This window comes from Colossoma macropomum, unplaced genomic scaffold, assembly GCF_904425465.1.
Source record: "Colossoma macropomum unplaced genomic scaffold, Colossoma_macropomum, whole genome shotgun sequence".
Taxonomy (NCBI): Eukaryota; Metazoa; Chordata; class Actinopteri; order Characiformes; family Serrasalmidae; genus Colossoma; species Colossoma macropomum.
The window spans coordinates 33,330,228-33,346,176 of NW_023494785.1; the positions used below are offsets into that span (position 1 = coordinate 33,330,228).

At 39.1% G+C, this 15,949-nt stretch overlaps 1 protein-coding gene across 3 annotated transcripts; it reads left to right on the forward strand.

Annotated features, from left to right (window-relative positions):
* Positions 1-30: 30 nt before the first annotated feature.
* Positions 31-8,011, forward strand: LOC118822476 (UDP-glucuronosyltransferase 2A2-like). Of its 3 annotated transcripts, XM_036591559.1 has the most exons (3): positions 31-84; positions 2,885-3,012; positions 4,658-8,011. In XM_036591559.1, the coding sequence occupies exon 3, from the start codon at positions 4,666-4,668 to the stop codon at positions 6,271-6,273; it is 1,608 nt and encodes a 535-aa protein (XP_036447452.1). In that variant the 5' UTR covers positions 31-84; positions 2,885-3,012; positions 4,658-4,665; the 3' UTR covers positions 6,274-8,011. The 3 variants fall into 3 exon arrangements, with proteins under 3 accessions (XP_036447452.1, XP_036447446.1, XP_036447459.1); XM_036591553.1 differs by lacking the exon at positions 31-84 and having other exon boundaries at positions 2,817-3,012; XM_036591566.1 differs by lacking the exon at positions 31-84 and having other exon boundaries at positions 2,817-3,008.
* Positions 8,012-15,949: the final 7,938 nt, after the last annotated feature.

Consider the following 15,949-nt stretch of genomic DNA (forward strand, 5'->3'; position numbering starts at 1 on the left):
CCATTTTCGCTTTCCTGTTGCGCCTAGTCTGCAAAAACTCATTGCGAAACATGACGGGGAATCACGCAAAGAATACATCTGACGGTAGGTCATGTGCAAAACTAGCCTTATGTCAGTAAGCATAAGTCGTCCACCTCTTTCTTCATGCCTAGATGAAACCAAGGCATGGCGAAAGAAAATATAATATAATATAATAGATATCTGCCTTATTTCTGCGCTGATGCTTTGAGTGATTTACAGACCGAACTTTCGGCGCAGTGTAAAGAGACTAGGCAAGGTTAAATGCTAACTTTTCAACATGACAATTTCTTTATTGGACACCAACAGAAACTTTTAATGATTTCTTTGATTTTTTTCAGCAGGGATGGTTGACATAAAGTTCCCGTCTAGGTTTCAGTAAAGTGTATTTCTGAACTGTGTGGTTTGGGATGCTGAGCGCTTTTTTTTTAAAAAAAATATTGAATGGTTGCTTGTTTGTCTGAAGAATCAAACCAACTCAGCAGTGATAATACTAGAAAGTTGTAGAGTTGTGTCAGAAAGTGTAGAAGTCTTAGATAGGACAACCTGGTTTAAAAGCCAGAGTTGCTGTGAACAGAGAAACCAATATGTCCCTTTCTTCCAACGCCCAAGGTTCCAAGTTAACAGTGTCTACCCAGTGACCTGCATCTGCCCTTCCTAAACTTTGAACAGGGCATTAACTCTCAAGTTTGAATGAAAAGTTGAAAACATGCCATTAAAGGAAATACTGGTTAAAAGCTGTATGTTTCCAGTTTTGCAAAAGGATTATGTTATGCAGATTCCAGAACAGCACATGACAGTAAACTATCACTATCTTGCCAGCTTTGTCACCTTATCAGTACAAATGATTATAATGTGCCAAAGTGATTAAGTAAATGATTAAGTACACTTGCAAATTGCTGATAGATCTTTTTTGAATATTCTGGTAGATGATAATGATCATATTAAAATTAGAAATTATAATTAGAAATCTTGCCCTGTGATGGACTGGTGACCTGCTCAGGTGTTTCCTGCATTCCTCCCAATGAGCGCTGGGTTAGGCTCCAGAAACCCCCCACACCCGCACACATAAGTGGCATCTGTAGTTTATAGACCAACTTTGGCCAGTTTAAAATCTGCATTTTACACTTCGGTGTACACAGAGGCTTGTGGCTCCTACTGACAGTCAAATGCATTGATCATTACCCACTCATTATCATAAAAATAAAAAGTGTCAAAAAGGGTTCTTTTACATGATCCCATAGAACACTGAAGAACCTCTCAGTGGATGGTCCTTTGGAAAAGCATTTTTTGTAAACAAGACATATAAGTGTGAAGAACATTTTTAAAGTTTCAAGAACCTCCACATAATGTAAATGTTCTTGGAAAAACCCTTAAATTGTAACTAGACTTTTCCAAGCAATTTTGAACCATTTCCTGTGAAGTTTATATACAATGTTAAGGGCAGCAGGTATGTTTAAATTATGTAAAAAATGAAGAAAACAAAAAAAACAAAAAAAACACAGAAATTGAGATACACTATATGGTAAAAAGTATTTAGACACCCCTCCTAATTATTGAGTTCAGATGTTTTAGCCACACCCACTGATAACAGGCATATAAAATCAAACACATAGCCTTGAACTTTATATAGACAAAGATTAGCAGCATAATGGGTTGTATTGAAGAACTCAGTGATGTTAAACATGACACCATCATAGGATGCCACCCTTTCCACAAATAAATTTATACATTTTCTGCCCTGCTAGATCTGCCCCAGTCAACTGTAAGTGCTACTTCTGTGAAATGAAAGTGTATAGGAGCAGCAACAACTCAGCCACAAAGCGGTAGATTATGCAGACTCACAGAGGGGACCATCCAGTGCTGAAGCACATAAAAATCTATTGCCTCACTCAGAGTGCCTCTGGAAGCAACAACAAACACAAGAACTGTGCATCGGGAGCTTCATGAAATGGGATTCCATGGTCGAGCAGCTGTGCAATGCCAAGTACCTACTAGAGTGGTATAAAGCACACTGCCACTAGACTCTGGAGTGGAGATGTGTTCTCTGGAGTGATATATCTCACTTCACTATCTGGCAGTCTGATGGACAAACTTGGGTTTGGCAGATGCTAGGAAAACACTACCTACTAGAATCCTTAGAGCCAACAGTAAAATTTGGCGGAGGAGGGATAATGATCGGGGGTTGTTTCTTTTGGGTTTGATCTAGCCAGACCTTCTCGACCAACATTAGTCCCTGACCTCACAAATGCTCTTCTGACTAAATGGGCACAGATTTCTAGAGACACACTCCAAAATCTTGTGGAAAGCCTTCCGAGAAGAGTGGAGGCTGTTCTGGCCACAAGGCAGGGATGTGGGGGCGGGGGGTTCAACAAGCTCATATAGGTGTTATGCTCAGGTGTCCACATACTCTTGGCCATTTAGTGTATGTTCCAACAGCAACAATATAATATTTGAAAATGAAAATATTTGATAGTGGCAGCACTACACCATGGAGCTAATGGACATGCTTAAATGGAAATGCACCAACTGCATCAAGCACCTTTTAAGAACACTTTAAGAAGGTAAAATTTTGTTCCTCCTGATTTGTTTATCTTAGAAACTGCTTTAAAGTTTCGGTGTCTTCTGTGGGAAAGCGTATATTTTCCCTCTTCTAGTCAGCAAAGTATAAAAAAAGTTTTTCCTCTTGCAAAATGAGAGGAAGTGTTGAGGGAGTAGGTGGACTCTCTCTCTCTCTCTCTCTCTCTCTCTCTCCCTCCCTCTCTCTCTCTCTCTCTCTCTCTCTCTCTCTCTCTCTCCCTCCCTCTCTTTGTAGCACATACCCACACACACGCATCATATTCCCCTGTGTCTAACCTCTCCACAGTTATGAAACAGCAATTGTGGGATTTGGTGTTTGAGCTGCCTTCCTGAAGCTCTACAAAAAAGAGACAGAGGGGCAGAGGACGTTCAGAAGAGTGTCCACTACACAGAACAGACAGACTGAGACAGTAGGTAAGCTACACAGACTTTTCAATTTTGACATATTAAACACAAACCATTTCTGTATCTGTGGAACTGTCTGTTGTAGAAATTAGTTTCTGTGGAGAGGAAGGAATGTGGTGTTTTCTTTTCCTAGAGGCATTAAAAGAATGTGTTCCAGTCCTGCTCCACTGCTAGTGCTTATGTGACTGGTGTTTTACATCCATGCTACAGGCTGTTTTGTCCTGAGTTAAGGAGCAATGATTTATGTGTGGAAAGGAATGAAGCATGTTTTACTTGTCACAAAAAACCTCTGGACCCCACACAGGGCTGTGTTTGTATAAAGGTCAGTTCTGAACTAATTAGTGATACTTTACTAGACCGGACATCACATGCAGATTTCGATTGTCTGCAAGTGTAGTGTAGTGTAGTAAAATCCCTGTATTTCTGAGTAGAACTCATATGGAAAAGAAATACATGGGCATACATATATATATATATATATATATATATATATATATATATATATAGTTCATTCTGAACTGTTCAAATGTAGGTATGTATGTAATGTATACATTTTCAAATGTATTTGGTAAAGGCACTTTACACAATTTTTTTCTGTAAGGGAAAGTATATTGCGTGAGAAGGGGCCCTCAGCAGATGAATGCTTACACATGCACCCTCGCCAAGAACATCTACCCCTCCCCCTTCTTGCTGGCCGCTTCATTGTTAACACAGTTTCTGGGCAAGGTTCAGCATAATGACTGGCTATGTGCAAGTTTGTGTGTTAACCTTTTATGTTCCTGTTAGCTATGTGCACAGGTACACAAGTTCAACTGATTGTTCTAACTAATCGAGGTGCCAGTATTCAAATGCTATGATCACAATTTGAGTAATTGTTACTTTTCATCACAAGAAGACAGAAAAAATATACACCTTAGTCTCAGGGCCTGGTTTCTTTCTAAAATGTATTCTAAATGCTAAAGTGCATTAAACAAAAAAAAGTCATTTTGGCCATTTTCAAACATTTTCAAATTGTGCTTACACTAAAAGTCAGGAACATGCAAAGAAGCATAAAGCAGTGATATTACACAGCAATTTCTAACGTAGAGATCTGTTTTTCAAACCAGTGCAATGATAATGCTTCTTGTATTTTCACCATGTTTGCTAGCTATGTTAGCAACACACTAGCAGGGTTAGCTCTGCAATATATGGGACTTATATGTCCGTTATAGTTTGAATATGAACATTTTGAGCTTGTAACAAGCATGTAGGTAACATTCTTTAATTTGTGTATGTGTATTCGAAGGCTTAAATTTGAAATGTCTTTTATTATTGTAGCGTTAGCTTGATAGTCGATTAGCTTTCTGCTACCTGTTCAGCCTACTAGTGAGGGCAGAACTAATCAAAGTGAGTCTGTTAGGAGCAAACAGTGATGTTCACCAAATGGAATGCCTTTAGAGAGAGGCTCCTTCGGACATTTTAATGTCCAATTCATGGCACCTGCTGGATCCTAGAGCTCAAAACTGGACCCTTAACCCTACTTCAAAACTAAATGTTATACATCAGAATGTTTCTTTGTATTCACCTGCAGCCCCATCAACCATTAGTATGCAAGTGACCTTTGCTATGTAACAACTTAAGCTTAACACCGTGTGTTTGTGTTTTTTCATCTCAGGAGGAGTCATGGGTGGCCTCAAAGATCTGTGTTGTGTTCTCTTGGGTTCCACAGTCTTCTTTACCTTTTGTCTGCATGCAACTATGGCTGGAAAGGTTCTTGTTTTCCCTGTGGATGGCAGCCACTGGATCAACATGAATCTCATGATCGAGGGGCTCCATGCCAGAGGTCATGAGATCACTGTGGTGCGGACTTCCACCAGTTGGTATATTAAAGAGTCGTCACCACACTACAAATCAATCACTGTGACTCTTCCTGAGGCTGTCTTAATTGAGGATCCAGACTTTTTTGTGTCTTTCCTGAGTAAAATGCTGGAGATAAACCGGCAAGGAGGGTCTCCTCTAGCATTCATGAAGTTCCTCTGGGAGATGTTTACCATGTTAGCAGAAATCCACCAGCAGGCCAGTCAGCTGGTGGTGGAGATGTTCGAAAACAAGACCCTTATGGAAGAGCTTCGAGCCACACACTATGATGTCGCTCTGATTGACCCTGGTATTCCTGCAGGGGTGCTGGTGGCTCACAAACTAGAATTACCAATTGTGTTCAACGTACGATGGATAACTAGTGGGGAGGGGCACTTTGTTGTTGCTCCTTCACCTGTTTCCTATGTTCCTACGGGAGGCTGTGCTGTCTCAAACCAGATGACATTTGGTGAAAGGGTCAAGAATACCCTCCGCTATATTCTTAATCTGTGCTCTGACCGCTTCATCGTAAGTCCACCCTACAATGCGCTGATGACGCGGTACTTTGGGCCTGATGCCAATTTCTACCACCTCCTTCAGGGTGTGGACCTCTGGCTGATGAGGGTAGATTTTGTTTTTGAGTTCCCTCGCCCGACCATGCCCAACATCGTCTACATTGGTGGGTTCCAATGCAAACCTGCAAAGCCAATACCAGCAGAGCTGCAGGAGTTTGTGGATGGATCAGGAGAGCATGGACTCATTGTTATGTCATTAGGCACACTGGTGAAAGGTCTTCCCATTGACATCACATCTGAGATCGCTGCTGCTTTTGCTCAGCTGCCTCAAAGGGTGATCTGGAGACATCTGGGGGAGCGACCCAATAACCTAGGCAACAACACCCTGCTTGTTAAATGGCTGCCACAGAATGACTTGCTTGGTCACCCCAAAACTCGGTTGTTTGTCACCCATGGTGGGACTAATGGTGTCTATGAGTCCATCTACCATGGCATTCCAATAGTGGGTGTTCCATTATTGTTTGACCAGTATGAGAATGTGCTACGTCTTAAGGTGCGGGGGGCAGCTAAAGTTGTTGATGTTGCTACACTGGACAGCCAGGAGTTCCTTAAAGCAATACAAGAAGTCCTACATCAGCCTTCGTACAGAGACAACATGCAGCGGTTGTCTAGACTGCACAAAGATAGGCCTATGCATCCTTTGGACAGTGCCCTCTACTGGATAGAGTTTGTAATGCGGCATAAAGGGGCTGCGCACTTACGCACCGAGTCCTATAAAATGCCCTGGTACTCGTACCACTCCTTAGATGTGGTGGGGCTTCTACTGGCTGTGTTGTTGGCACTAGTGGGTGTTGTAGTATTAATTGTTCGTTTCTTGTGTCTCCGATTATGCAGAAGACAGAAACCTAAACAAGAATGATGAGAGTCTGTGGCAGAACAAAGGTTACATGAAAAATCAGTCAGTCGGTCAACAATACTTTGAGTCAGGACCAATACAGAAAGTGCTAAAGGACTATAACAGGCCACAGTATGTATATTTGTCATGTGCACAATTCCTGTCACAGAATATTGGAATATTGGGTCAAATATTGAATTATTGAATGTTAATTAATTTTTCCTAGGATTTGAGTTCTATTTTTTAGCAGCTACTGTATTGAATTATGCCAATTATGCCAATTAATTTCGTTAATGTTTTGCACCGATAAACTGCTACTGCACGTCATATTGATGTTTACAAATGGTCCTATATACTCTATAATGTTAACAGCCCCTTAGGGAGAATTTTCAGCCTGCTAAATGTGAGTGAGTGAGTTACAAGTCATGTCCATGTTATTGTTGATTGTTATTCTGTTACTGCAACTCTATTGTCAAAATTGTACTATGAACTTAAGAACGTCTGGCATGGCAATTTCTTGATTTAAAAAAAATCTAGTTTGTTGTTCACTGGGAGCTTCTTTGCTTGTTATCATCGGTTTCTATCAACAAGTTTTTATTTACACTTTCATGGCACAAACATGAACAAGGACAGGATAACTAAGCGTTTAATGATCTGTTGTCAAGTATGTCTGTTCAGGATATGGCACGCTACTTGTAGCTTATTTTTTGAGAATGTCTAGGGGTTGAACAAGCACAGAGAAACTATAGTTAAATTAACATATGGGTGCTGTGTCAAAATCACTCAAAAAGTAGAAAATGTGGAAATGTGGACTACATTGCAGCTAGTGGTGTTGTTTGCTGCTCGCTGTTTTACCAACAATGCGATTGGCTCTTTTTGTTGGAGAGTGTGGCTTTCCCTGTAAACAGATGCCGTGGTGATCTCATTCATTTTTCAACCAGCTTTCTCCTTTATAACATAGGGCCGGGGTGCACAATCCTGGTCTTGGAGATCTACTACCCTGGAGAGTTCAGATCCAAAACCTTGGCCCTAATGTTCTGATGCCCCTGAGGACCTTTTACCTGGATCAGGTGTGTTTGATCAAGGTTGAAGCTAAACATCAGGACCAGGATTTAGCACCCCTGATGACTTTGGTGCAACGTGCCAAACATATGCTCTTATTTGAACAGTAAGAGTTTGGTGAAAGGGCCTGGCACAGAGAAGGAGAAAGCATCCTTCTTAAGGAGATGTAGGAGGGGACTCCAGGGAGAAATAGGGACTCGTTATCTTACCGTACTAAACAGCACGTCAAATTAGTGCAGCAGCAAACCAAGGATGGATCATTGTTTTGTGAAGCACTGGGCACAGGAGTCTATGGAGCCCCCAACACTTGAGCGACTACACATAATAAATAAAGAATGGTTGAAAAAGTATACGGATGAATAAGACCTGAAAAGTGAGATTAAACAAAATTTTGTGTTTGTAGGGTTTCAGTGCAATAAAAAATCAGAATTTTTTTTTTATATGAAAATTAACAAAGTTAGCCTTATTAATGTACAATATTCTGCTGTGTCATCGACATCAGTCCTGAGTTGTAATGCAAACAGAATTCATACACACATTGAAGGGTAAACTCTAAACAACAAAATCCCATTGGTCATTACTAATTGAAAACAGAAAATGGGTCTGAAAACAGTTGATATACCTTTATTTCATTCATTTGTTTAGTCATTTGAATACATTTAATAAAATTGAATAAAAGATTCTTAATTCATGGTTTAAATGTTGCAACATGAATGTTTATTTTCTTTCATAACTTAGAAAATCAATAGAATTCAGAAAAATCAATAGAATAGAAAATATCTTTTCAGTTTGTAATTTAACCAGGGATGTTCAAACTTTTGCATGTGACTGTAGCTTGTGTCATTCTTCTTATGACATATCCAATAATACAAAAATATATGCTTTTACAGTTATCTTTTTTGTTATACAAATCGGCATTTAAAATTTGTATGGTCAAAATGACCTCTATGGCCATTCTAGTATTTAGGCCTAAATAAAAATGTAAGGAGTAAATAGTGTGTAAAGTACAAATTTCCCAAAATTGTATTTATGTTTAGTAACAAAGTACAAGCCTACAAGTATGTCTCTGTCTTTAATGTGTGGTTGAGTATGTCATTCCTGTGAGATCATCATCTCATATACTTATTACATTGCTCTAGTGAAAATGCCTCATTTTGATCACATGATCTCTAAGGCGCTGGTTAGTGTCACTAGCTTTGATGGACACATCAGGTCAATACAATACATTTAAACCAGAGGTCACCAGTCTTCTCAACCAAAGGCTGGTGTGGCTGCAGGTTTTCATTCTAAGGCAAGCAGGAGCACAACTCATATAACTGACCAACTGCCTGATGGACAGACTGAGACCAGCTGATTAAAAAAATGGAATCAGATGCTTCTGCTTGTTTGGAATGAAAACCTGAAGTCACTCCAGCTCTGTGTGGATAAGTTTGGACACCACTGGCTTTGACTGTTAACCTGAACTCACCTTATAGGCACCTATACACACATATTAGTTCAAACTGCAGTCCCACTATTCAGACCTTAAATATTTAAAGCGAAGGCTTAAATTGGTGTCTATCCCAAACCCTAACCCTTAAATTTCAACTTATGAAAATATTACTTGTCTTTTTTGGCATTTTTTTAACATTATCTATCAAAATTTTTTTTATGCAAAAACTGCTGTCCCATATTTTCATGTCACTTCCGCAGCAAACTTATCTTGAGGTTCATTGCTTGCCAGCAAGGATTCGAGAACATGGCGGCATCAACATAGACAAATGGTGGCTGAGGAGTACACTTTTAAATATAAGTATTGGGTTTAAACTGAGGCGAATGGCTAACAATACAAATGTAAAAAAAACAAACAAACAATCTTTTCAGTAGCCAGTGATGAAGCATCTCCAGCTCAAATAAATGAAAAAATAAACAACTAAAATCAAAGTTTCTGGCTCCATCTTTAAAGAACTTTAAAATAACTTGACAAGAGCGGTGTTTTGTGGCACAACGGTAAGAGCGGGAACAGCGTTGCTGTGACGCGAACAGAAAATCCACCGTAGGGCAGACCGTCTCATTTCGGTTCAGCCTTCACGGGTCTAAGCAGCCTTTGAAGGACCCCCTGAATTGGGACACACTAAAAGAGATTTAGTCTGTAGGCAGGGCCTTATTTTAGCCACACTCCTGCATTTTAGACCAGGAAGTGAAACTGCATCCCTGTCCCTCATGGCCACACGGTGAGCAGTTAGGCTACGTTCACATTACTAGGTTGAAGTGGCACAAATCCGATTTTTTGTCCTAATGTGACTCAGATCTGATGTTTTCAGGGCTGTGTGGACACGCAAATCTGATCTTTTCAAATCCGACCTGAGCCACTTTCATATATGGTCCTAGATCGGACATGTATTCGATTCGTGGCCATGCAACCTTAATGTGAACGCTCAGATCGGAATTCATGTGCTTTTTTTCCCACTGCGCCTGCGGCATCATTCAGCGTTACCATGGCAGCAGCGCTGAACAGAAGTTAAAGCCTGTAAACGGTGGAAAAGCAACACAATTCTTTTTAAAGAATGAAGCTGAGAGCTGATCAAAGTTAATTATTGTCACAGCAAAGCCTTGCTCTGCTCAATAGTTTGTTTGCTGACGTGACACATGTGATTCATTCAAGTGATGTAACTGAGCAGGATGTGCGCGTGCAGGTCATTTCAGGACGCCGGTTCGTTCACATTAATGACAGATTTGAATCACTTAATTAAACGCACTATTAGGTAAAGTTGCAGTAGTATTATGGTTGTTTAGGTAGTAACAAAATGCAATGTTTAGTAATTCGTTTTAATGAAATAAACAGAATTAAAGTAAAGTGTCACTCAAATAAATATGATTTTAGTCTGTAGTTTAAGTCAGTTAGAAGTACTGTAGCGTGTTTGGGAAACTTTTTTGCTATTAGTTTTTGGTGGTTGTTTTACTGCATTTAAGCACTCGACTTAAATAGTTCTTCTCTTTTCTTCATAGTCCAGATGTTACAGTACAAAATGTGTTTTCAACTGTTTTTGAACTAATTCAGTAGTATTATCCATAAAAATGTTGATCAAAGCTCAAGACAGAATCTATCAAAAAATTACAATCAGTAGATAATTACAGTATCTTATTTATGAAATAAAAAGATGCTTGCTTTTTCCAAAAAAAATCTACACTGTATAAGTTATCATTAAATAAAATAAGCGCATTAATGAATATGAAACTGATTCCAAACTTTGGACTCCTTATGTGATACACCAGGGAATGTTTACACTATAGAACCTCCCAAACTGCAAGAAGCCCATATAACTGAATGATCATTCATATGTGCAGTATGTCTGTCAGTTAGAGAGAACAGCAGTGCAGGCCGTAGACACTGCTGACCCCACTCCCAGCCTTAAGGGATATAACACTCCCCACACATGATACATTCACTCACATTCTGCATGACTTACTGTATACATATCAAATTATAGCATATAGAATGAAAGGCCATGTGAATTACAAAAAGCCAACGTGATTCTGGGCTACTCAGTCATTGGAAGTCTAGTCAGTAGCGTAACTAGGATCTTATGGACAGGCCCCTGTGCTAAAAATCGAATGCCAACCCATATAAAATTACCTTAAAGCTGCAGTATCTATGACTTTTTTGTTAAAATTAAACATAGTGGGAAATAAATACACAAAAAATGGTGTCTGTGCACTAGTGCAAGTCATCTTTTAAAGCCTGCAAAAGTCTAAGGCATCAGCTTTGTAACTACCATGGGGGCAGACGGGCCTGTGATGACTGGCCTCCCAATTGTTTTTTATTGGGCCATTCTAGCCTCGGACTGTCCATTAGGAGTACCGGGAAATTTTCCAGCTGGTGACATGTTTCTGCCCAGACCAGGCACCTATAAATTGCCCCTAGGTGTGAGTGTGCATTTGGACGTGTACATCTGTGTGTTTGCCCTGTGATATACTGGTGACCTGTCCAGGGTGTCTCCTGCCTTCCACCCAGTGACTGCTGGAATAAGTTCTTGCAAAACTAGACTCTAACTTATACATTTAGTGACTTGAGTAATAGATTGAAATGTTAGCTCTGTAAGCAGTGAAAGTGCATTTAGTGTGCTTGTAGATTGTGTACACTTATAGAGGTGGCAAAAGTGATTTGAATAATTGTATACATTTTTACAATCATGTTTAAAGAGCCCACATCCTACATATTTCTTGTATTTTATAAGAGTTCCATATCAAAACAATCATTTCCACACTAACATTTTCCAACCTCTCTTTAACCCTCAAAGTCATACAGGATGTTTTTGTTACCCTACCTTTCAGACTGGAATGTAAATGACCTCTGTTCTGATTGGCTTTTGTAAATTTTGTCTCATTTCTGGGGGCTGCTTTAAAATATATATATATATATATATATATATATATATATGCACTCCGGTCCTGGAAGGCTGGTGTCCAGCACAGTTTGGTATTTTACTTGCTCAAACACAACTGATTACAGTAATCTGTTAGTTGCCAGGTTTATTGGGTGTGTTTGAGTTAGGAATCCTCCAAGCTGTGCTGGACAGCGGCCCTCCAGGATGGAAGTTGTGCACCTGTTAGTTAAGGTTTGGGACAGACTTTCCTCCCAATAGAAAGTAAGTAATATTTAGCTTATTAAGTAGATCATAACATAATCTTTGTAAATATCTAAGATCTGAATACTTTTTTTTAAATTTAATTTATTTTTTTAAATTTTTTTACTGTGTGACTGCAATTGGGACTAATTCAGTAGATTTGTCCATGTATATGTCTATAAACACTGAAAACCAGTAAAAAAGCGGAAATTAAAAATTGTATTTGAAAGTCTGCATTATTATTAAATAAACTGCCACATAAACTGACTTTTTAGGGATATAACTCCAAATGATCTGGCATTATAGAGCATTCACTGCCTCTCATGTGTGTGTGCTTATGTGTGTATGCATGCCAATAAGTGTGAGAAGCAGAAGAAGAGGGTGGAAGAAAAAGTCTTTCACCATCAGTTTAATGATACTGAAGTGTGTGTATATATATATATATATATATATATATATATATATATATATATATATATATATATATATATATACATATATGTAGTTTACAGTCTCAGTTTACACTCTTTTACAGTTCACAGTTCACTGAATGTAAGAATTTCTTGACATATTTTTGTTTGTATTTTTGCATTGAATTCAGGTGTTCCAATCACTTCCATGGCCACAGGAGTATAAAACCAAGCACCTAAGCACGCAGACTGCTTCTACAAACATTTGTGGAAAAAATGGGTCGCTCTCAGGAGCTCAGTGAATTCCAGTGTGGTACCGTGAAAGGATGCCACCTGCGCAACAACTCCAGTCTTGAAATTTCCTCGCTACTAAATATTCCACAGTCAACTGTCAGTGGTATTATAACTAAGTGGAAGTGATTGGGAACGACAGCAACTCAGCCACAAAGTGGTAGGCCACGTAAAATGACAGAGCGGGGTCAGCGGATGCCGAGGCGCATAGTGCGCAGAGGTCGCCAACTTTCTGCAGAGTCAATAGCTACAGACCTCCAAACTTCATGCCTTCAGATTAGCTCAAGAACAGTGCGTAGAAAGCTGCATCCAAGCCTTACATCACCAAGCGCAATGTAAAGCGTCGAATGCAGTGGCGTAAAGCGCTGCCACTGGGTACAAAGCGTTGGCCGACATTATATTAACCCTATGGATTAAGAACGGGATGTCACTCAAGTTCATAAGCATGTGAAGACGAGCGAATACTTTTGGCAATACAGTGTGTATATATATATATATATATATATATATATATATATATATATTATATATATATATATATAAGACCTGTATAGGTTCACTGTTCATTTTAGATAGCAAATAAAGTTGATCGCCACCATGAAATAAAAATCGCCACTAGTGCACAAGTTTGAAGAATGCAAAAAGTTCAAGCAATCATTGGGATCCTCCTGTAACGTCCAGCAGTGCATGTTCCTGTGCTTTTTTTTTTGGTTTTAGCCAGCTCAGTACATGTCGAGTGAAGATTTCCTCATGCCAAATGGAATCGAAGTTAATACATCCTCTACAGGGGGTTTGCTATTTCCTGCAAATTTTACTGTATAATTTCCATTCATGTGCTGAGTTTAACGTATCGGAAAAAATAACACAAAATACAAAATGTGCCATAACTTCTGCACAGGCCACATTTTATATCTATTTAATAATAATAATAATTTGTGATTGGATGAATTTAACATACTGGGTAATATATATATATATATATATATATATATATATATATATATATATATATATAATATATACATATATATATATATATGGGTAATATATCAAAAGGCCTGTGTACACACTTCCTAGCTCCCTTTAAGCTTTAAAGACTGAACATGTTGTTTTTAAGCTTTCTTACTTTAAACTTTTGGATACTTGATAATACTGCGATAAATCACCAGGTTACTGTAAAAATATAAGAATATACTCAGCCAGCACTTTTCGTCTTAGGTTCTAAAGAGTACTGGAAATTTATTTAATAAGAAAAAATCTCACTCTAGGCCATGTGGAAGATACGTTACTGGCTGCTAATATGAATGGTAGGTAACCTGACAAGTGGGTTTCTGTCAGTTTAAACTGACCAAGGCATATGATCAGAAATGATTCTTCATAATCTATATTAAAGCCATTGCTGCCCTTTCTTTTCTTCCAATGCCAAATGGAATCCAACTGGAATAAACTGATGTAAGTAGGTCCATTAGAAGGGAACCCTAGGACTTTCTTGTCCGGTGGTTCCTAATCCCACAGTTTTTGTGATTTCCTTCATCTATGACACCTGATTCAACTCATTAGCTAAATACCAAAGTCCTCTGTGCTGAGCATGGGTTCCTAAGACTAGGAATGGGAAGCCCTGTTTTAGGCCTCCGGAGAAGGTCTAATGATTTCAGGAAATATGAATACATGTGTACAAAATACATTTACATTTTACATTTACAGCATTTAGCAGACGCTCTTATCCAGAGCGACTTACAAAAAGTGATGTGTCTATCCAGAGAAAGTATCTTTGCTAGTTACCAATAGGTTAGAGAGAAAGCCAGTCCTGAGCTCAGATACTGCTAGAATCAGAAAGTCATTATTGATACCTAGAGAAAAAGGAACAGAGTTAAACACAGAGCAGTGGAATACAATACAATACAATACATAAGTGCAGTACAATGTTTTACAATCAATACTTAATTCAGTGCTCATTTAAGTGCTGTATAAAGAGGTGTGTCTTCAGTCTGCGTTTGAAGACAGCGAGAGGCTCTGCTGTACGGACAGCCAGTGGGAGCTCGTTCCACCACCTGGGTGCCAGCACAGAGAACAGTCTTGATGCTTGCCTTCCGCGCGCCTTGAAGGATGGTGGGTCAAGCCGAGCTGTGCTCGAAGCTCGAAGGGCTCGTGGTACAGTTCGAGATTTCACCATTGCCATCAAGTAGGGAGGGGCAGGTCCATTTTTGGCTTTGTAGGCAAGCATAAGGGTTTTAAATCTGATGCGTGCAGCTATAGGAAGCCAGTGAAGGGAGAGCAGCAGTGGGGTGACGTGGCTGAACTTGGGGAGATTGAAGACGATACATGAATATATATAAATACAAAGTATGTAATTTAAAATGTAAGTGCATTTTTATTTAATATACGTATAATACTTGAATGTAAACTCTGTAAAAACTGTAGTAATACTCAGTTACGTTTGGTTGGAAACAAAAGGGGTTGAAATAATGAACCGCCCAGTGGTAAATTGTCCAATCAACTTTCTCCTGAGGTATCTGGGCGGATACAGCCAAGCAAGCTCTCCCATCGGTTACGCCTTCGGCACTCGCTAATAGAATCAACCAATCACGTTTCCAAAAGGTGGGTCAAATTAATTGAGAAAACAGTCTCTGCAGATCTCCCTTTTCAGTCAGGGAAAACCGCAGCTGCAGCTCAGTGTCAGGGCTCTTTACTGAAAGAGTTATTGTAAAACTGCTGCAAACAGGGTAAAATATATGGTAGTGTTTGTTAAAAGCTTCAAACAAAACGTGAAATCACATTCGAAAGAGGTAAATGATCGTGTTTAATCTAGAATGGCTAAAAATGTTCATGTGCATCACCTTTGGCTTAGCTCTAACATACAACTAGAACTCCTAGAGGTACTAGCAGAGATTAGCATTAGCTTTAGCAGTAGATGTAGAGGTGTTTTTTCTTCCATTTTTTGACGAAATTTTGACTATTATGCTAGGACTGTTCTGAACTGTGCGTGTCACAGTTTGCTACTGAGTTATGTGGACTAGCTAGGTGGCTTTGCTGCTGAATTAGCAACTTCTGTACCTCCCAAGAAATACTCATCCACTAAATAGAACCCCCTACTTTATACTCCCACTCACTGGCCACTCTGTGATAGAAATATTAAGTGAACTGAAATGTGAAGTGGTTTTATGTTGTTGCTTTCAATTGATAGGGTTACAGATCTCAGTAAATATATTTTTTACTGTACAATTATGGCTAATCATAAAGCATTGTAGTGTCAAGTAGGCCTACACAAAATTCTCACTTTGGAGAGTATCTACAGATGTACGAACTGTTAAAAAAAGTGAACGTTAGGAT